Source organism: Acanthaster planci, linkage group LG13 (assembly GCF_054643075.1).
Source record: "Acanthaster planci isolate LZ-2023a linkage group LG13, COTS_SCS, whole genome shotgun sequence".
Taxonomy (NCBI): domain Eukaryota; kingdom Metazoa; phylum Echinodermata; class Asteroidea; order Valvatida; family Acanthasteridae; genus Acanthaster; species Acanthaster planci.
Window position 1 is genome coordinate 3,808,879 of NC_141789.1, and position 22,497 is coordinate 3,831,375.

A 22,497-nucleotide genomic window follows, 5' to 3' on the forward strand; every position below is an offset into this window, starting at 1 on the left:
TTGTATATACATTTCTGAGACTGGAGAGTGAGACTAGTAAATTGTTTTTTCAAATTTAGGATTTGTTACCAAAGTGTCTGTACGAAATGTTAGGATTCACGCCTTGCTAAATACAGAACCATATTTTGCTCGAGAAATATCATTTCTATGAAAATAAGGCCACAGTGTAAAGTATTTTTAATTACATTTTTAGGCCAGATTTATGATTTATTTTTCACTGGTATTTGATAAAGAAGGGACGAAGTCCAAGTGTAAAAAATGGCTATTTCACTACCGCCAGCGCTTCGGGGGCAAAGTGACCTTTAATATACGGGACGTACGTGCCGGCGTTTTATGATGTTATTTCTTAGCTTGCGCTCGTTAACTGTTTAAAAGAATGAATGTCTGTCTGATAGTAATCGATGGCTGGGGCCTTTCAGATGAAAAGCATGGTAAGCATTATTGTATGTCTGTTTTTTATGAAACTAGGTTTGAAATTTGTAGAGGTAGCAACATGACCAAGGCAAGAGGTTGCAAGAGCATTTTTTGCTGTTCAGTGCCTACTCACTGTACGTGCGGCCATTGTGGTCTGAACTCCAGACTTCAGCTCAGTCTGCAGTGCATCAGTGTAGAAAATGCAAGTCGCCAGACTATTTTGTCAAGCTGGTAGTTGTTAGTATTAGTAATCTACTGTTAAATATGTGAAGTATCTATCAGTAAAGTTAGTTTCTCCTTCCTTGTTTGATGTTCAGCATTCAATTTTGAACAAGTATTAACCATTTTATATTCCTACGTTGACTAAGTAACTGTTTAACATTCAAGATGCACGTCCCTAAAAGCGATGGAGTGCAAAAGGGTATAAAAAAACACTCACTGGCACCTCCATTCACATGTACCCAATTTACATTGTACATGCCATTTCACAAGTAACTCTCTCCCACAGCGAGAACCAAGGTCAACAGGTTTTTTGGGGTCAAACAAGCCCTGAAATGTTGGTGACAGTTTTTACGACAGCTAGAGGAAAAATCAAAGTTAGTTTTCAGATACTTGCTATTTCAGTCGATCGAAATAATATACATCTATCCCACACCCTGGCTCCAAACTTCCTTTCTTCAAAGTGCTTCTGTACACTTTAGTGACACCAAGGGCAAAGGCAGTTTTCCATGGTCAAAACAGCTTGGACGCAAATCTTATCAGTGGAGTTCTTCGCTTGCAAACCAGAGTGGGAAAGTGAATGCATCACGCACCACACTTTTCTCAAATCGTAATAAAATACCCAAACCCCATGCCCTGCCTGGAGATTACATTAAATCTGATGTCATTGTTCTCCTCAATCAGCGACGACTCCTGGCAACCTGGGGCATGGTGTTTCTCGGGGTCAAACAAGCCCTGAAATATTGGCAACGGTTTTTTAATGGCAGTGTAATTATTAGAGGAAAAAGCAAGTTTAGTTTTTACCGGTATATACAGTACCTGCCATTTATCAAAATTATTTCAGTCAATCAAAATAATATACATCTATCCCATGCCCGTCTCTAAACCAAAATCTCTTTGACATGGAACTTGTCTGATAAGAAAAAAGGCAATGTAGACATCATGGTGGACTAAAGTTGGAGCCCACATCCTCTGAAATACCCATTAATTTGATTTCTTGCCTGTGCCACCTCCTTGGCCACTATTCCCAAATTCCCAATTTAAAAGAAGATAGACGTATAGTTGAAACATATACCTATCTAATTTTATTGCTTCTTTTCTTTGTTACCAGGCAATGCCATCGCTAATGCAGACACCCCAGTCATGGACGAGCTGTGCAAAGAGTCCAGCTGTGTCACGTTGGATGCATCGGGACTGTCTGTCGGTTTGCCCAAAGGCCTGATGGGAAATAGCGAGGTGGGCCACCTGAGTATAGGTGCTGGACGTGTCTTGTACCAGGTAGGCTGACATTAGTAGCTTTCAATAAGCCTTTTGCGAGTTAAATTTGAATAAAATCTGGTACACTGAGTTATCTGATTGCACATAAACATAGCAATTTGAATTCTCCAGACTAAAGACCCTGTTGCCGTACCTCGTGATTCAGGGCCCTTCTTATCCATTGAGTATAGTGTATTGTTGCAAGGCATCTCTTATGTACATGTAGCTAAGCACAAACTTGCCCTGAATCACGAGGTATAGCAACAGTGGTTTTAGTACGGAGAATTGAAGTTGTTATGTTCACGCGATTTTAAAGAACTCAGTGTGTCAGATATGGGTCAAAGTTAACTCGCAAAAGGCGTATTCATTAACTTGAAACATGGACTGCACCACATAGAGCTACGTATTAAAATATCCATTTTAAAAATGTTGTTTAAAAAATCATATTTGGTTTAAAGATGGCACTATCCCTGTGAAGATTTTCCTGGTAGCATCCCCACATTTCAAGGAAAATGATAGAAGAAGCCTTTATTTCCAACTATCTGTCAAGTGGCTTTTTGGGGTATTTCAGCAAAACTACCCTCACACGTTCTGATTTGTAGCCAGGTGAATCTGTGAACCGGTGCAACATTGCATAATACAACTGCCCAGCAACTCTTTAGACCCTGTTGATTCCTGAAGATAACAACAGGTGTGGTATTTGACAGCCTTCTTATCTATGCAGTCAGGATTTTTGTTACTGTAAGTTTGTGTTTTTGTGTGAAAACTCCTGGCCGATGCGAATTTTGGACAAAGAACTTTACGCTTTATTTAAAAAGTTTGAATTGCCCCTCCTGATTGACATCAACTCGGATTTGTCAAGTTAAAAGTCCAAATACATGTATGTATTCACAGTCTTTGTACTTTTTCTTTTTAATTCAGAGTATCGTCATGATCGACTTGGCAATCGAGGACAAGTCCATAATGAACAAGCCGGCATTTGTGGAGGCTTACACCAGAGCCAAAAATGGCAATGGCCGAATTCATCTTCTAGGCTTGGTGAGTGTTACCACGGAAACATAATTAAGTGTACTGCCTCTGCTTAGCAGTCAAAAGTCTTGATCATATACGCTGTGTAAACATCTAAATCTGCAAGTGATTTCCATAGAAACTGATTTATAGAAACCTAGCTATGGATAGATGTGTCAGGAACTCGATGAAACACAGGTGTGGTTCCACAGGCAAATTATGCAGTCGTTGGATTACAAATCCCATCAAGACCCCCTCTCCCTTCTGAGAAATTGTTCTGTTTTATTGAATAATGCTTCTCACTATTTTGTCAGTTTTTAACAATTTCTTCATCTGAATCTTTCCCAAGCTTTTAAACTTCCCACCTAAATGTAGAGTTCCACAAAATTTTCTGTTTATTTTCAGGTTTGTTTTTACTAAAACATCTACAATAATAACAGATTTACTATTTCAAACTTACTATAGCCCTTCAACCCATAGTTTCTCTCCACAGTAGAGAAGACCCCAGAAATACAGCTTTTGAAAATCAAGTGCTGTAATAACGATAATTACATACATTGCACTGATAATACACACAAAGTCTTCAGGTGGATGTATTTGATGGCAAGTTCATTTTTGCAAGCAAGAATTTTTCCTTCTGTCATTTGTGTTGTGAGATGCAGTGCTTGTCAAGTTAAAAAACCGACTGTCTTGTGAAAAATTCTGTGATAATTAAACCAGTTAAAAAAACCCATGCAGTAAAATCAGTAAACTTGTTACCATAGTGAATGCAATGACATAAATTATGAAGAGATCCTGTGTTTGGTTCTCATCGTCAGGTTAGCGATGGGGGTGTTCATTCTCACATTGCCCATCTGAAGGGCTTGCTTGTTGGTCTAAAAGAGAAAGGCGTGCCCAAGACATTCATCCAGTTCTTCTCTGACGGACGCGACACAAGTCCCGTCAGCGGAGGTAATATAGAAAGTTTTGAACCAAATCTCTTGGTCAGAATATAGAAACCCTTACATCAGTGGTGCTGTACTTATATGCAGGTTGTGCCCTTCAAGAGGCTCTGTGTTTTTTTTTTCGAATTGCCAAAATTCCTGCCCCTCCACCTCAAGTTATTATGCAACATGTTAGTAGACGCATATGAGTTTGATGCTTGCACAGTATGGGCATCTTTTGGATTGGTCATTGCTAAAGTTGAGACCATCACAAGACCAGACAAAAGACCAGTCACAAGTAGTGGGTTGAACAGGGGCAAAAGGATGCTTTTGTTTCAGTTCATTTGAATAACTCTTGACAGAAGTCAGACTAGAGGTCTTGCGTTGGTATTGTGATGGTCATGTGGAATCCTGTGAAGGTCTTGGCTACCACGTTGGCATTGTTCTTCAGTTTTCCTTCACCCAGATCCATCAAAATCCACCACAGGGCTTTTGAGGATTTTGCAGGATTGAGGAAGTTGGATCCCAGCTACATGTATAAGAGCTTTACCTTAGACCTTGAAAGTTTAGAACTTTTTGCCTTGTGGAAGATATTGGATGGCTCAAAAAGGTTCTAGGTGATAATGGTATAACTGTAACTTGAATTCATGAGGGGCATTTTTGCTTCCAGTGTATCTTTACGTTCAATATTTCAATTGCTAACTAAGATTAGGATACTAAAAATGCTGATTTCTATATTCTATTCACATGCAAAACATTGCTTCTTCATGCTTGAGCTTAATTTTGTATAGATGCTTGAGAACAAAATTCTATGAGATTTTTTGTGTGCGTGCTTCATTGAGTGATTTTGACCCAGGCCTCCATCATGTTTTCTATCATACTGATTATTTTGCGCGCAAAAATTTAATTTCCCAGGCTTCAAAATGATGCTTACAGATTTGCATTAGACTAAATCACCGTCTTTTAAATTTCAGTAAAGTACATTCAAGAGGTGCTGGACTACACCAAAAACATCGGGTACGGGTCTCTGGCGACCGTTGTTGGCCGGTACTACGCCATGGACAGGGACAAGCGCTACGAGCGGAATAAGATCGCCTACGAGGGGCTGGTGCAAGGAATTGGTGAAAAGGCGACTCCCAACGATATCGTCCAGGTAGGCAACAACTGACAGATGTGTCAACATGCATGATCCTCCATTCCCAAATCAGGCCGAAATTGGCGGAAGTATCTCTCAGTTAATAGGTAGCATTGTTGAAATTATTCCTGGCAAATTCATGTACATGCAATGCAAAGTCCACAACTGTGACTGTCCATAAGTTCTGAATCATCTTTTTGTAAATTTTTATTCTGGATCAATTTGAGAGAGTAAACACAGCGTTTTCATGGTGCGAAATGGTCAAAAACCAAAAAACATACTTCAGCCTGGCAATTTCTTGCATATCACCAGCAGTTTTGTGATGAGACTAATATGTTGCGTGCAACCTTTTTTCATTTGACGGTTTGTAAATATTTTCTTTCAAGATGCTGTTCTTGACAATCTGACTTTCAGCCAGAAAAAAGTATGCACTTTGATTCTCTGTGATGCTAATTAATGCAAGGAATTTTCATTTTAATCAATTGTAGTGTCTTTACAATCCCCTTCTTTGCTTCAAAGATACATGAATTGAATTACAGAGAGAAAACATTGGATATGCAAACCCCATTTACACACCCAGGTAGAGTTAGAGGTGGATAAGTTTTTTTAATGCTTCTAATTAAAAGACCTTTGGGAAATGGTTAACGAATGACATTGTTTTCATAAAACTGAATTTACAGCTTTGCGTAGGGACCACACTCTTCATTCTTAGCCTTCAGATTCTAGCATTTATTTAACACTTCTCCAGGTTGTTCAGAATCATTACGATGCTCCTGAGGAGGAGAGAGTCACAGACGAGTTCCTCAAGCCCATAATCGTGGATCCGGACGGTCGCATCAGGGATGGCGACACGCTCATCTTCATTGACTTCCGCGCTGACCGCATGCGGCAGATCGTGGAGGCAGTCGGTCTGAAGCCCCAGTTTGAGACGGCGCAGATCCCCAAAGACCTGGTGAGTCTGCGGATGCTCAATTGTGGCAACGTCCATCACAAGTCAAATTAAAAGTCGAACAAAATTATAAGACCATCAGCTCTAGTAGTAAGCCAGTCACAAGACAAGTCACACAATATTCAGAAGTTAAATCATAGGTTGGTCACAAGCAATGTCACAAGCCAGCCACAACTCAGTCGCAAGTAATTATATGTCTACTCAGAATTGAATCAAATTATAAGTAATCACAAGTGAAGTCAAAAAAGTCATTCACACACATGTCCCAAATCACAAAAATCACAAGTCAAATCACGGTAACTGTAAGACAATTACAAGTCAATCGCAAGTCTTGTCACCAAAGTTTTCATTCCAGCAAGTAAAACCTGCCTTTCACCTACTTGTCACACGTAAGAAATCCTTGCCTAAACCTAATGAACATCAAGGCAAAGCTGATTGGTCAGAGTGAAATTTCAGTTACCAGGCAAGACTTTTCAACGGTGTAGACAGAACTGATTCTCTCCTGTCCACAGGTCGTCTTGTTGCTGCCTCAGTTAAGTTCCTCCTTTACGATTCTTGTCACTGCAGGGTGTGTTCTGCATGACAGAGTACAAGGCAGAATTTCCTTTCCCCGTCATCTTCCCGCCGGAAGAGCCAGTGAACGTTCTAGCTGAGTGGTTAGCCCATCGCAAGGTCCTACAGTTCCACTGTGCAGGTAAAACTAAAAACACTCATGGAAATTTTAAGAGTCAAAATGATGTAAGTAATGACACAAGGTTGTAGATGGGATATAAATACCTCATCCGCTTTCTTGTTAGGATATGCTAACCTAAATATTACTGAAAGGATAAAACAACCAATTTCCCTGACAGAAACTGAAAAATACGCCCACGTGACATTCTTCTTCAACGGTGGACGGGAGATGCAGTTTGAAGGGGAAGATAGGTGCCTGGTGCCCTCACCCAAGGTCGCGACCTATGACCTCCAGCCAGAGATGAGCTGCCAGGGTGTGGCAGATAAGGTACTGTGCAAACATGGTGTGACTTGCAGGGCAGAGGGTACTGTTCAGTGCTGTTTGTCAAGATCGACATCCAAATAAACTGACAGTGGCTGTAGGTAATGTATGGCACTTTGGGAAGTGGATCTTGCCCCAGCTTGTGGCTTCCACAGGCATTATTTCCATCAATTAAGGTGTTATTTCTAGCCGCAGTCATAACTTTCGAATATAGGGGCATAAAATGGCTGGGTTGTTGTCAACATTATGACCCTTGACAATGATCAACTGAAATACTAGTGTATGCACAAGTAGCACCATGTGCTGAAGTGCTAGATTAATCAGGCGACAAGGAAGATTTAAGCATCCCGTTGTTTAAAACCAAGATGTAGCTTTCAGAAGCTTTGAGGACGTTGCTTAGGTCCTCATATACATGCATAAGGCCACTCTGGAGCCGAGGTGTTGCTGCAGTTTAACAGAAGTATAATTTAGTTTTTTAGTAGGGACTAAAAAGTGTGGAACAATTGAATTCGTTCACATATATGCAACATGAGCATCAAGTCTGTACTTCTTTGTTGGATATCATTGCACATGTGGAAGATTTCCTATGGTTTTCTTGTTCAGATGGTGGAGACAATCAAGTCTAAGAAATATCCATTCCTGATGTGCAACTTTGCGCCACCTGACATGGTAGGACACACTGGCGTCTACGAGGCTGCTGTCAAAGCGTGCACAGCCACAGGTGGGCTCATGGCTCATTATGCACTCTGTGCAAGAACAGAGAGCATAGTAGATGGTAGTATGAATGCGGCAAACATTTCGATCACTTTTCAGCTGAATGTGTACAAACCTCTGATACCTTCACAGTGAAAATGATAATACAGTGTGTACCAGTGAAATATGAGTACTGTCACTTAGACTTAGTCTAACTGACCTGGCTGCAGCCAGAAACAGCAACTGGTTACCATAGACTAACCTGTTATTTTAAGCAGCTGCCACAAGTTTTGGATGCAGGAGCCATACCTTCCCTCTTTGGCTGAATAGCACCCTCATTAGAGATTCATAGATTCAATAAGCCCAGTCCTCTCTGAAAGTTTTAATCTGAACCAAAGCCATGTAAATTGAAAGAGCAAAGTCTGTGTCAGAATCAACTGGCTATGGCTGTTGCTAAAACACAAACAATAGGCCATTTAAGCCATGTTCCAATTATTTGGCTGCATCTAGAAACAATACATGTGACTACGAAAATTGACCCAAGCCACTCTCCAACGGCTTCCACAGGCTCAAGTGTTAGTTTTAAGCCAAAGCCAAGCCAGCTACAGCGAAGGATTCTGAGACAGTTGTGGCTTTTAATTTTTGTCTCTCCTCCATGATCAGACAAAGCTATCGGGGACATGAAGAAAGCCTGCGAGGAAAACGACTATGTCTTACTGATCACTGCCGACCACGGCAATGCAGAGGTCATGATCGACGGCCAGGGCAATCCGGTGACCAAACACACCACCAAGAGAGGTAGGTGGTCAACATTTGGAGCTAATCATGTGCTAAGACAAAAACAAGCAGTGAACGAATCCCCGGCCGTATGCATTGCTTGTGATTTTGTAGCTGGTAACATGCTTTTTTGCTATTAGCACACATTTTCTGTGCTACGGAGTTCTCTCAAGTTTCCCTGCACCACCAAAATTTGCACTATATCATCTACCATGTATAGAAGTTGCCGTTTGCTCTCAACGTGCTGAAAGTGGCAACGGTTAAAGAGATTGCCATGTCACTGTCTTTTCCTTCCATTCCTGCCATCCAGTTCCTTTCTGCATGCACGGCGGCACCTGCAAGTTCAAGCAGAACATCACCCACAATGCTGCTCTGCCCGACGTGGCACCAACCGTGCTGGAGCTGATGGGCCAACCCATCCCACCCGAGATGACAGGAAAGTCGCTCCTGGAATGATCACCAAAATGTAGTAGCTAATTCTATTTTAGCAAAATCCTTGATATCCAATGAAATAGTGGTGCATATTTAAATCTCCCTCATAGGACACCATCTTCGCAGGAAAATTACAAGTGCATATTCAACGCCATCATGCGCATGTCTGCACAGTGTGCGCGCATGTGTTGATCCGAATAGCCTCGAAATACGGAGCAGCTAATTCGCATCACAGAAATTTCATATCCAAAATACCAGTGCATATGGTAATCTGTAGGAAGTGGTGTCGTTTGAGAGAGACTAGGAGCAACTGAGTGCCAAGACTAATGAGAGGTCTAACCTGTTTGGGGTTGGTTTCCCTGCATGTGCTCTGCAGTGTTTGATGAGTCAATTTCTATACTAAACACTACAACCAATTATAACTTAACTTCCAAAGTACTGATGTACATAACATTATCACACTTGAGATGCTAGCTGCAAGTCATAACTTATAAATGAATAAATAAATGTTGGCTCTCGGGCCAATACATTGTTAACTACGATGAGGCATTGGGTCAATGTTTAAAGAGAAATGTCTTTTAAAGCCAGGGTTGTAGCTATGCTGGCCGGCTCCGGCCTGTGCTAGGCACCACTCAACATTACGGGCCAGCACTGGAGATGAAAATGAAGCTTGCTGGCCAGCACAAATTTCAATGTATACTGCATTGTTGCAATTTCTTTGTGTTGAGAGAGAAAAATGGGCTGGTTTTTTTTTAAATGTCAAAAACAGCCGGCACTAAAAAATTACATGCTACAACCCTGTTTAAAGCCACTTTTTTAGAGCCAGTCCACAATTCAGAGGTGATGCTCTTAATTTCAATTTTGGGTTTGTCACTCCCTGAGGTAATGTTGTAATCCGCTTCAAGCTGAAGTGTACCCCAAATTGGCAAAAGAAAAACAGGTGGTTACAAGCCGTTCTTGCACGCGTTCTGCATGTGCACAAAGACCATACAAGCCGAAATAAAATAGTTACGCATACTTGGCATGCTCCGCGTCAAACGCGCATATACTTGCTCGCCTCATAACGCGCCTATGCCATGGGTACCAAAAAAAATGCCCTCTTTTGTTCGGCTCGGAGCGGATAAAGGCTCGGTGCTTTTCAAGAGCTTTTGAATTTACTCATGTGACCCTTCAACTCTTTCTTACCACCAAGCTTCTGGCGTTAGCTTGCATTAGGCAACCTGTGACCACCCCATATTGAAAATATTGGTTTTGCTCCAATAGTCCTACTCTGACAGGTTGGCTGACCTACAAACTTGTATTTGTTGAATCGTATTTGGAAGTTTCAATCTGCAAGGTTGGTAACAAGTGTTATGGAGTGTTGAACATGTGCGATGATTGGTGTGATAGTGTCAAAATGGCCTTTCTGTTGCAGCAAATTCTGTGCTTAAATTTAATCAGGATCGTGGCAAAACATCAAGGGATACTCTCAAAACTGATTGTGCAATGTTTGGTTAATCACCGATGTGCATGCTAAAACGTTTTCTCCGCTTAGAAAAGAATCCTCTTCCACCTGCATGAGCTTGCATTTGACAGGTTGTTTCAAAGATCCTACTTCAAGAATGCATTGCCGCTAATTTATAATGGCTTGAGTGAGAAACACTGTCCTTATAAATGGAGAAAAATGAATTAATCTTTCAGTGTGTAAAAGTGTGCTTTCCTGGGAATACAGTTTAAGATTGTAATTATTTTCTTTGAGAGAAGTGAAGCTAATTTTATGCACCTTTATCTGTGATTCACTGAAATAGTTATACTTACCACAAGTGTAGTTTAGTGTAAACTCAGATTTGACTGGCCGTGAAAATTTTTTCTTCACCGTCACAAGCAACTATAGACCGCAGACTTAACACACGTTGCAATACTTACTGTATTGCCTGAACCCTCTTGATAAAAGCCTTACTTCAATGCTGTGTGCAGGGTTGAAGATAAGTCCACCGTAATTAGAAGCAAACATCCTCCTGCCAACTAAGTGATCATATTACAAGACATGCTTCATAGTACATGATAAAGTCAAGCTGTGCACAGTGGTTTGAAAGTGGGTGATACTAACCCGTGGTACACCTGCTCTAATTGGTCCTCTTGTTTGTGCACTTTACCACACTGGCCAATGGTTTTGGGCATTTGATGTATTTTGAGATTATCAGGATAATAGGCTGAATCAAGCAAGCAAAGCGTCTGCATTCTCCATCAAGTGAGTGGTTTCATCTGCAGATGTGTGTGTTCCTGAAAAAAGGGAAATTTGTCAAATGTAGTAAGTTCTGATTGATCAAACCAGTACAGTTGACACTGATGTCCATATTGGCTGTCTGTTGTTTGAGACTCCTATGTTGTACGATAAGGTAGCATATTTACCAAGTATTGTTGGGTGAATTTATAATTAAGTTTTAGGAATTGTTTGCCAGATACAAACAGTGTCTTTATTGACCTAATAAAAATTGCAACTGGAAAAGGAGTAACTTTATATCAGAACTAGAAAGAAGTGTCTATTAAATGATATATGGAATGTTGGAAAGTCTTTGTCTAATTGGTTTGTACAAAGTCAACAGTCGAAGAAACAAGTTGCACTGTGAATCCTCATTTCCCAACACATTTTTATTCATTTTGTTCATGACAAATACATCAAAAGGATGTATTGCTTACAATTATGGAAGATGTACATGTAGGCTGTAATGTTTGGGTGTATCCGGAAAAAATATATAGTGCAAATCATTAAATTAAGAACTCCACTCTGATGAATGAATTCAGTTCTTTGGTTGGGCTTAGTACTTTCAAATCTACGTCAAACATGTCATGCTGGTATCTAGCATTCAAATAAGAAATTGAAATAAACCACAAAAGTGTATGGGCAGTTAAACTTGTCCATGAAGCAGACTGATCTGCCTTGACTTTGCAGAGACACAACATGCCATATCTCTCCTAGCACATACTAGAATACATGCAGTAAAATTTGTATTTTATTTGCTGTGGTTCCATTTTAACTTTTTAACAGCACTTGGAATACGGGCCCACATCTTGGCTCTTTTAACCATTGAATTCTGCACTCATGATCAACATTCTGTGCTTTCAGCATGAATAAAGAAATTTTGCACTAGCCCCTTCAGGACAGGATCCATAAGGATGTGCACATAAGCCCAAATTCTTAGCTAAGCTTTGAAATGTGAAATTTTAACACAAACTGAAAAAAAATTGTTGACTCTCTTGCCATTTGTTGGCAGAAGTACATGTAGAGTTCCAAACCTTAAACTAACACGTGCACAGTAAGAAAAAATCAGGAAAAAACAGTTGAAAAAGGGACTCTAGAATTATAAAGCCAAAACAACTGACAGCGAGGCACCTAAAAATGGATCTAATCCAAGAACAGAAATGTAGAAAAGTAAAACATTACAGACAAGTGGCATGTAAATGTCAAAGAAACATTTGATTAATGATTAGAATTTGCACATGTATGTGGAATTAGAGAAAAGGAAAAAATATGATTTTCAGAGAAGAGAAAAAAACTGCAAATAAAGGAATTAGGGAATATTTCTAAAGAGCAATCCGCATGTGGAACTGATCAACCAACAATGCTTCCCGCTAACCTTTAACCCAATTTTTTTCCACAAGATTTCTTTTCAATGTTAAACAGAAACTAATTGACAGGTACGATCCACAACTGACACAACTTTGTCATTCAGTCTTTCGTCTTTGTACAAATTATCATAAAAGTCCAATAAATTACAACAGAAATTTACAAACAAGTCAGTCCACATTTCAGGCAAGAATATATTATTAACATTTAACAAATTAAGGATAGAAACCAGCTTATACCATACATCACTAAAATGGGAAAAGGCCATTTGAAGTATGGAAGGCTACAAGAGCAGGTACACTTGTCGAAAACCTTGCACCCACAAAGCTCCCAACACTGTATGCTAAACATTCGAAGGGTGGCATTAGTACAAGAACAGTTCAGCAATAACAAGCACCCTCTTTTTTGTTTCTTTGGTTAACTGTTCCCTATCAGCATGATCTCAGTACATCAGTGGCAGGGGTTCTCCATTTGTTTCAGGTGGGTCCATCATTTTAAAGCAGGACAGAAAATGTCACTTAAACTCATAAGGAAAGTTTACATGTGTCGGTATTGAACACTATCCATTTCTGCAAAACCTTGGCGGGCTCACATTTACACAATTCAAACTTACAAACTCAAAGTTTAATTGCTTCTTCAAGCACAACAATCATTGAAACAGGTCTAAACTGGTTGCACCACTTGTTTCATATTTTCACTTCCGATTCAAACATCTTCGTTACCAAGCAACAGACATCTTGCAGACTCTGAGAAAAATTATACACCTTTACAGTTAAAATAATTTTATATATTTTGAAGGAAAAAAAACCATTGGAGTGGGGCCTGGCGATGTGCTATACAATCCGATTGCTGCACAGGGTGTAGCGATCAATCTCAGACAGCGTTCGCTTCCTGTCCGACTTGCTCTTCAAAATGTCCTCCTTAGTCAGCGACTTGCCGGCCTCCATTGGTGAGAGGGGACCCACGTCCGGTCCACTTGCAAGCAGGTTCACGCTGCTGTCTGCCGACAGCAGCGTCTGCGAGCTAATGGCTGGCGGCACCCTTCTGGACTCCCCTGCGGCGTCTCCTGAGGGCGCCGTTGGTGCGGTCGCTGACGACGGCGGCGGAGGGGATGGTGATGGGCTGGGCTTCTTTGGCGGCAGGACAGTGACATCCAGATTGGCCTCCTTAACGTACTTGCAGGCTTTTCCCAGCAGGAGGATGCTGTTCAAGACTTTGAAGGCTGTCAGACTGCCATGAGATGAAAAAGAAGAACCCCAAAACAAAATACTTCATCAAAATGTCAGTAACTTGAAAAAGATCATGAGAAAAAGTTATCTACCTTCAAGTTGAAAATGAGTTTCTGAAGGCATGCAAAAATATTGATACCATAAACAACTATGATAGCTTCAATCTTCTTTGATGAGCTCACCATAAGTAAAAAAGAAAGATGAGAACTATTCCTACAGTGCCATGTATCTTGAACGACTGGACGACAATGCGATAGACAAGGCACGCTAGGGGTAGCGGAATGAATCCCATTCTCCTGGCAACAACATCAGAATGGTCTGAAAAGGCCTGAAACAAAGGGCACAACATGGCTTCATCCCACTTCCAGAAGATCTTGCTTGTTTCTTTTAGTGTTTCAATTGTGTGCCCTATGCACACAATTGCAAAGTTCTGCACAATTAAAAGTAACAATCTCAGGTACATAAAAAGTTTAAAAATCCATTCCCTTGGAGAGAATTTTTACAGGATCAATAAGGAAGGTAGGGCCCAGCTGACAGATTACACAGACACATCTAAGACTAATACTGACAGATTTAATGACACAGCCAAACAAGTGTCTAAAGATGGAATTTCAGGCTATTCGTGGCGAAAGACGGCAACAGGTGGAAAGGCTTGCGGTAGCACCATGTGAAGGAATATACTTGCTGGGCCACGTCCCGCATGAGCGCCCAGCTGAATCCACCACTAGCATCCTTGTCACACCCCACTGCATCCAGTCACCTTATATAAACAGCTCCATCTTCAGCATCTCTCCAGTCTTCTGACGACGGACTTAGTATGCAGTCTGAAATGTTGAGTATATGCCCAGTTCTTTTCAGAACCACACATACTCATAAGCGATATATTCCTTCGCATGGTGCTACCGCAAGCCTTTCCACCTATTAAGTGTCTAAAGAATCAATTCAAATTAAACACCTGTTAGCATTGTTTTAGTTTTCATATTTTCCTGTGGATAAACATTTAGTACACTACAAATTCAAGATTACAAGTCATACTTCACATAAAGTAATTTCTGTACGTCATGAGAACACGGGGATGCAGGCTTTGGAGAGCTTACATTTTTCTTTCTGCTTGTCACCATGTCAAAAGCCAGGTTGGCCCTGTATTCTGTGTACACCTGTAAAAGTATGAACAAAAATTCAAAACTAATGTTTAAATGGACACTGCTAGCCACTCAAAGCACAATAGGTTTCATTGGATTAAATTTCAGACAAAATTGAAGCCAGGCAATAATTTTCATCTCAACTTTAATTGATCACGTGCCTGTATTCAAGCACATTGCATAAAACTGGCAAGGATCTTACCTCGGCTGAAATTGAATTGAATTTCGTGATGAAGGCATGCTTGACCCAGTCCACCAGAATCTCAGCAATCAGCACAGATATTAGGTCCGGTATTAAATCCCAGAAATGATCTGTGAACAAAATATTCGAGGAGGTACGCATTAACTTTTCATACTGGCTCTCAAAGATCCTTCAATTCCACCGGGAGATGCTTTGAGGATTCTGCAGGATTGTGGAGGGTATGGCACAGACACTACTTGCTTTAACGAGGGGGGGCAATATGACCTTGAATGTTCATGCACATGGAATGTACCATTGCCTTCCTGCAGGGTGGACCCTTTTGGAGAAGACAGAAAGATTCCTGGTTGAAATGCACTGGGACTTTTGAGTGTGTGAATACAAAGAAGTGTGGTCCACATGATCACAAGCATTAATAAACATATCCAGTTGAGGTCCTGCAAATCACAATGTTAATTAAACTGTTGGCAGGTGAAATTGCTATGAGACAAGCGCTGTAGTGACAAACTGGACGTTACTGTACAAAATTTTGTCTCTGCTTGGCAGTAGTATCTGGCCAGAGGCTCACCTTCTGGGTCTGACTCAGTCCTGTCGGAAAATGGACTCAATCAGAGGACAAACTCACCAATGTTCCAGTTAAACTCGGTCATGTTGCGAAGCACGACATAGAAGAGCAGGATCATGTAGTGGTATCGCTCCCTGATATCTGTGAACAGAATAAGGGCATTGGTAAATTATATCATTGTCCCCTTTGCCCATGACTATTAAAAGGTGTTAACAAAAATCATTACAGAGTACCAATTTTTTCCTTTGTTTCATCAGAATGATGGGGGTGGCACATCAAAATGAGGCCATGAGTTTGTTCTTCCTGATTTCTAAAAGCTTACAAGGTATGGATCCATAAACCTCATTTTGCTGGATGACGCAGTGTCTTGTTTTCCCAGTCGTGCATTCTTTCTTTAATATTCCACTGCCTAAAATGGTTTTCATTTAAAAAAAATGAAAGTGACCGAAACCCCCTAGGACAGCCACCTACCACTGCAGGACATCTGGTAGAGATTGTACTTTTCAAATTTCTTGAAGACACTCCCCTTCAGCTCCACAAACTGTCAACACAGACGAGAGAGAAACCAAACTGACAACTGAGCTCAATGACCAAAAACTCTTTCTGCCTCAAGAAACTTGAGTCCTTGATCCTGACTGATCCATCCCTGGCAACATACCATGCTACACGCAAACTAATCCATCATGGTGCATACCATACTCTGCATATTGCTCTATTCCAAAGGTGTGTTTAATGAAGCAGAAATATCAACAATTATAGCCAAGGCTCTTTTAATACTTGAAAAGAACATGATGCTGATAAATTTTGTTCTATTTTCAGCAATCTGCTATGCAAACCACTAGCAATACCAATGTCACAAATTTAAATTTGTATGAACGGACCTGAAAAAAGCCGGTAATAATGTTTTTTACACTCACGTTGTTGGACATCATGATGGTGAGCAGTGCCTTGCTATGGGAGTTGAATGCCACGTTGAGGGTAGTGGCTTGAAGCAAGACCAGTACAGCATGTAAGACTGGCACAGTTAAGGAAGGACAAAAGGATAGTTTGATCATGCACATTTCAAGTCAGGTAAGGTCATTTGGGATAAAAACATCTGACTCACACAAGTTCAGCACATAGTGAGATGGTGTACAGATGTGCTGACAAGACCAGACTAACACGTATAGAATTATCCCAAATAACCCCTGACATGCAGTTGGAATATTCAGTTGGCTAGATAGGTTAATGGTTGAGACTGCAATATCTCAGAAAGGATACAGACATAGATGATGGCCATAAGTAGATGGGGCAGGATACCCAGATGCTCTCGTTTCTTGTCTCGAGGCTCTGTGGCAGTCCAGAAAAGCGTGTCAAGGATGTCTTGGCCAAACGACGAAAAGAGACGATCGGCAACCTACAATTGCATGTACAAGTTAAACCAGAAATGACTGGCACTAAATCCAGCAAACTCTTTAGTTTGAAGGCCTCATCCAAGTGATGTGCAATTATACAAGTAGTCTAGAATCCAGCCACAGTTATGCCATATTATACTTGTGTCACTAAGCAAGACACTTACCACAATTGCCTTTTGACTCCATCAAGATGCATAATGTTAAGATTTATGGTGAGCACCAAGGGTAACTTTGAATGGATACTAGCCGTTGGCATTAATAACACATGGACAGGGTTAAACGAAACAATATCTATGCCAAACCTATTCATCTACAATTACTGCCATGCACATACCTGGAATTATTAAGAATTAATTATTCGGCACTGTTCTCAGCTATGCAAGTAGGCCACTTGTGTTAACATGTAAAAATTAAAATCAACATACAGCAAAATCTCAATAAGTCAAAGCTCAGGGGAATGGACGAAAAGTTCGAGTTATCCAACGTTCGAGTTATCGAGAGTTACATGCTTCAGTGCATATGCAACCTTACTGGCTTACGGCAGTTGGCCTGCAAGCTGAGTTGAACATGAAGTGGATTTTAGGCTATCCCTACTGTGCAAGTTTTCCTCAAACCTCACCATTAAGCATGTTTTTATGTGGTACATCAATAAACAATAAACCAATGAAGGTATGTACCAGTGCCTGTGTCTACGTCTTGAGAATTCATTCATTTGCTTTGCTTGATCGGGCTGTTACCGCATAACGCAGCGCGCGGGCCAGTCGGTTTCCGTGCTGGGTCACGTGATACATGTACCAAGCGCTTGAGGGCGCATCATTCATGCCTCATTTAAGTTGCATCCGAATCTCTTGTTCAGAGCTAGGTCTTGGTATTCATTCTATAGGAAATGCATGAAGACCCGTGGACAATAGACCTAGCCGTAGCTGTGGAAGCCCGTTTCGGACACAGCGTTTTCTACGGTTGCAGTTGATGCCTACCCAGTGCTTGTCAACGTGACAATGGCAGCCCGTGTGAACATGCTCGGCTCATCAAAGAAAAGCCGTGCACATGACAGTAATGACTCATAATGAAGGCAAGCGTTCTTTCATCACACTTCTTCAGTGTTTTTTTTAATTGGCCTACCAAAACTTTGAGATAAGCGACTTTAGTGGTATTGACGTTTCGAGTTACGGATAGTTTATTGTACATAAAGGCCTATTCTTCTGTCGGGAATACAGAAAGACATCGAGGTAAACAGAAATTTGACTTAACAGGCTTCGACTTATCGAGATTTTACTGTATTTTATCAAGTGCCTACGTATAGGTGGTTTTTTCTCACATCAAAAATGAAAGTGAATCTGGTACTCAAACAAAATGGTTGCTAAATGCTGTCCAGCAGACCAACACACAGGGTAGGCTGCACAGTGTCCTCTATGGTTCTCACGCACAGCACACAACACGACACAGGTGGTTATTTCGGTCACTTTTTGGGGGGTTTCATGAAGGTGCCCGACCCTTACCTCCAGCATGTTATAAATGATGTAGAGCTTGATGACAGCCTGGCCTCTGACAAGGTGATACAACATGGATACATCCACAAACTGCAGCAGCCAGATACAGGCTATCAGGATGACGGCCTTCAAGATGTCACAGATCTGGGCAGGCTCCAGCCTCTGCCCCCTGGAAAAAGAAGGGCAATATTGCCTTTCATAAGTATCTTCTTACATTAACTCTATCCACATCTCAATCTGTCCCTAGCATTTCAATTTATTTTTACAGTATGATTCATAATGCAACAACCATGATCAAGAGTGAACCCTTCAAGAGCATCTATCTTTCATTCTATCAATAAAACAGAGTATTTGTATCAGTAATTAATGCACAAATTCTGTCTTTTTACTTGATTTCTCAGTAAATCCGACTTGATCACAAACATTACTGCAAATATGAGTCCAACTAGAGAGTATTAACCCCTTCTCGGCGGGAATTTCTTTCCGAAAGCCGACTCCAAGAATTCCAGCCTCACTTGGCCACGAAGGCCACCTGCCAAATCGCAAATTCTCGGTTTGTGGCCCAGCGTGCTCTGCACACTTTGAATAACATGGTGAAAAGGCTGATTATTCGGTGGCATGCGGCTCTACTCAAGCTTCCACATTCCCGTTGCCTCTTTTCAAAGTGGGGACTATTGTGAAGCTGGTGATTATGATGCAAATTCGGTCTTTTCATTTTTGGGCTACACACAAAGACCAATTACCATATATACAAGAGCCAGGGTCTGCCTTCTTTCACCGTGTTCACTCAAGCATGGGCCGAGAATAATAGCTGAAAAGCGGGCTGAGGATCTCAATTTTTATGGCGTGTCTTTACGCGTCCCGGCATGAAGGGGTTAAGATTCACGATATTTAGAATATTTTGTTATTGGAAGAGTAAAACCGCCTTTTTCAGTGAAGGAGCAGAGACTATCCTGTAATGCTCCATGACTTTTGACACAATAACTCTTAACCAAAATCCCTTGTTTACCAGCAAATTTGACGTCATCCTAAGAGCTAAATAGCAAGCCAAAGCTTAGGCCAACCCAACCAAGCTGTACTGAACTGAACCACATCCCGCCTACCACACCAATATAACTTCAGGCACAGATCTTTCTGGCCTACAGGGTTAACACCCTCACCTGTGAATGACGCAGGGGTGTGAGACCAGACGAAAAAGGGCCATGATGACACGCAGCGGCAGGAAGGTGAAGATAAAGAGGAAGGCATCCATGCACAGAAAGAAGCCGTACATCATCATCTGAAACAGACAAACACGCAACAAGAAAATTAATTTCATCACGTCAGAGTATGTGACATCATACATACAGCACCAAAATAAACTGTGAAACTCAAACCTCAAACTCTCTCCAAAGTTCTGTTCAGATGATTCCTGAAATCAAAGGCACGGACACCGATGGTGCATTATTTCACCATCACAAAATCGCTCATAACTAATATCTATGTGCCACTGGTTTCTTGCACAGTGGAGGATTAGAAAGAATTCAAGCAGGCTTTGGCAAGAATGCCTTAGGTGTTTTGGGGTTAATACTTCAACCATCAGGGCAAAGCAAAGAAACAAAGACGACTAACTTCAGACCTCAAACTCACGGGCGAAATATTCAGCACTTTGGAAATTTTGATGGAGTTTGTCAGCTGAAAGGTGATCAAAGTTACTTAGCTTGATCATGAATTGACACTCTTCGTGCATTTAACGTCTCTGTCAAGTGCTAGCAGGGTCGCTGTTGCTGCACTATGTTCCTGTAAAGTAGAGTGCACTATGCTTTTGTTAATAAGCCTGTACCTTTTCTAGCTCCTTCGGAATGCGTATGAATGTGTAGACACGCTGTCTCTTTAGTGCGTATCTCGCTTCATCATGTTCCAGAAGGTAGCCTCTTGTCACCTCGGCACTGAAGTACCTCCACAAAGACAGATCTATTTATGAGAGTGAAATCCAACCCCAAAACAGGGCACAGTCTTTTAAAATACTACATTACTACGAGCTCCCGGTAAGATACCTTTCAGCATGTTGAAAGAATTAAAGTGAAGTCATACCACAAATCAATGTTCAAGGATGGGGCACTGAACATGTACATGTACATTCTAACTGCTGTTTTCCATAGAGTCAACAACTGTAGGGGACCTTCACCATTTTGATCTGACCACAAAATTACAGAAGTTTCCTGTAGATTTTAATCAAAATGTTTGCACACTTTGAGGGTGTTCATTGAAATATGACGTATGGCACATGCATCACCTCATTGGCAATCTCAACTCCGTGGGCTGTGTGTGCATTCCTTCACAGGGAACCAACATTGCACAGCAAGATCATACCCGTAGAAATGAGGTTAATATTGGAATGGCCACCATCCCTATTAATATGTTCAGAGGACTGGACGGGATGAGAACCAGTCTTCTGTTCAACGGACAGGTACTGCAGTAGGCAGCTCCAATGTGCAGATTGTTTGTTGAAGAGAGGCAAGATTGTAAGTAGACCTAAGGTCTCAATTTTGCCAAAAATAGCTCACACTCGCAGACTAGACGGTCCAAAACCCTGAAAACCCATCGTGACTACATGTTAATGAGAAATTATTTAGTGTGGGCAGGTTGGGGGGAATTCTGATTGAGAAAATGCAGTTTTAGACAGAATAAATGGGCACATTCAGAAACCCATATTCCATAGCGTTGCAAAGCAATGAAAATTTTGAAGTGAAGTCTGAGGCACAATGACCATTCTGGGACGTACTTGCATGTACATGACTGAGAGTATGTCTGGGCTTACCTTTTTCTTCAATAACAGGGGCATCCCCCGAATCAGAAAACTGTCCAACCGTCTCTGGGGACTTTCCATGTGCTGCCTCAGCCTCCCTGGTAATATCTGAGCTTTCGGAGGGGCATTCCATCTCAGCATCTCCAGAATAGGGATCTTTGCACTTACCGACAGCTGCCATATTCTCCAATTCTAACATTAGAAGCTGGCAATAGCGCCCCCTATTGGCGGTGCTTACTAGATAATTTTCCAAATTATGGTTCAATCGGCATCCGGCTTGTACATGTAGATTTCCAAACGGTGGCTCTGTCCACAACCTCCCCAAGGCTTCAGTTTCACTTCAGCAGCCTAGCTTGGGGGGACAAGGGGGTAGCTCACCCCCTTGAGAAATATTTCCTCCCTCTGCTCCCTCTGAGAGGAGCCTGGCTGGGGAGCCACAGGCGACTGTGCTCCCCCTGAGGGAATTCTCCCCACCCCCTCCCCTCTGAGAAGAAAGAGCGTGGATACGCCACTGTGATACAGCAGAGTGCTTATAATGTCAAGGTGATTGGTGTAGCATCTTTACTAAAATGCCAAAATCTGAAGCATTCTGGACCCCACGATGAAAGTCAGTTTTAAAAAAGTGGCCCAGTAATGTTTGCTCTTGAGAGGTGGCAGGTAGCTAATTGGCCTAGTGCACGCATAATACGTAAGCAAATGACTTACATGTGGAATGAAGTCAGTCCATTGAAAGCTCAAAGTTTTAGTACAATGTGCATAAAAGTCAGCATGCACGTGCTAATCGAAGCAGTACGCACGACTACACCACGGGTTGGTAGTGTTTGGAGATTTGCAAGACTGTAAATGGATTATTGGATTAGGCTTGGGACAGATTATTTTTCTGTGCCCCATTTGAGGCTTTTGTTTGTCTAAACTGGCCCGCAGCCACTGATTACCCCAGCAATTTAGCGCGATTGCTCCTTATGATCTAGCAAAGCCCTTGGGTAACTACGTGCCCACTGAAGTTAGTGCCAATTTAAAGGGGTGCAGCATGAACGTCGCACAACCGGCATGGACATGCTCTCTAAAGAAAACCATTGTACTCACTTATTTTCGACTATCAGTCCAAGTTATATCACGACATGTATACTTAGTATGTGGTTGGATGATGCAATTGCAGGTTAAACTGTTCTTGCCTAAATCTGTTTTTGAAAACACTCCTCACCTCCAGTGCCCCCCCCCCCGGTTGCCCCAGCCAGCATGCGCACACACACCCCCGCCGGCGGCATTTTCAACAGAGGGC

General features: G+C 41.5%; 2 protein-coding genes across 2 annotated transcripts; one reads left to right on the forward strand and one right to left on the reverse strand.

The window, feature by feature from the left end:
* Positions 1–67: 67 nt before the first annotated feature.
* On the forward strand, positions 68–11,352 carry LOC110981255 (2,3-bisphosphoglycerate-independent phosphoglycerate mutase-like). Its single transcript, XM_022238669.2, has 11 exons — positions 68–431; positions 1,745–1,911; positions 2,812–2,928; positions 3,717–3,849; positions 4,796–4,974; positions 5,705–5,908; positions 6,473–6,599; positions 6,757–6,905; positions 7,503–7,620; positions 8,256–8,390; positions 8,680–11,352. Exons 1-11 carry the CDS (start codon positions 377–379, stop codon positions 8,823–8,825), a joined length of 1,530 nt encoding a protein of 509 aa, XP_022094361.1. The 5' UTR covers positions 68–376; the 3' UTR covers positions 8,826–11,352.
* Positions 11,353–11,414: 62 nt separating this feature from the next.
* Positions 11,415–21,426, reverse strand: tapt1 (transmembrane anterior posterior transformation 1). Its single transcript, XM_022238668.2, has 12 exons — positions 21,228–21,426; positions 20,250–20,380; positions 19,588–19,706; positions 18,437–18,596; positions 16,804–16,939; positions 16,461–16,558; positions 16,015–16,084; positions 15,604–15,684; positions 14,982–15,091; positions 14,735–14,794; positions 13,820–13,965; positions 11,415–13,638 (listed from the first exon to the last, which is right to left on the reverse strand). The coding sequence occupies exons 1-12, from the start codon at positions 21,412–21,414 to the stop codon at positions 13,242–13,244; spliced, it is 1,695 nt and encodes a 564-aa protein (XP_022094360.2). The 5' UTR covers positions 21,415–21,426; the 3' UTR covers positions 11,415–13,241.
* Between the last annotated feature and the right edge of the window lie 1,071 nt (positions 21,427–22,497).

Bases quoted from the DNA above. Each gene is read 5' to 3' on its own strand.
- LOC110981255 (XM_022238669.2), top strand. From the start codon at position 377: ATGAATGTCTGTCTGATAGTAATCGATGGCTGGGGCCTTTCAGATGAA. The intron at 432-1,744 runs GTAAGCATTATT...CTTTGTTACCAG, and splicing joins CCTTTCAGATGAAAAGCATG to GCAATGCCATCGCTAATGCA. The intron at 4,975-5,704 runs GTAGGCAACAAC...ACACTTCTCCAG, and splicing joins CTCCCAACGATATCGTCCAG to GTTGTTCAGAATCATTACGA.
- tapt1 (XM_022238668.2), bottom strand. From the start codon at position 21,414: ATGTTAGAATTGGAGAATATGGCAGCTGTCGGTAAGTGCAAAGATCCC. The intron at 15,092-15,603 runs GTGAGTTTGTCC...TTTTGTTCACAG, and splicing joins CGAGTTTAACTGGAACATTG to ATCATTTCTGGGATTTAATA. The intron at 13,966-14,734 runs GTAAGCTCTCCA...CCTTTGTTTCAG, and splicing joins TGACAAGCAGAAAGAAAAAT to GCCTTTTCAGACCATTCTGA.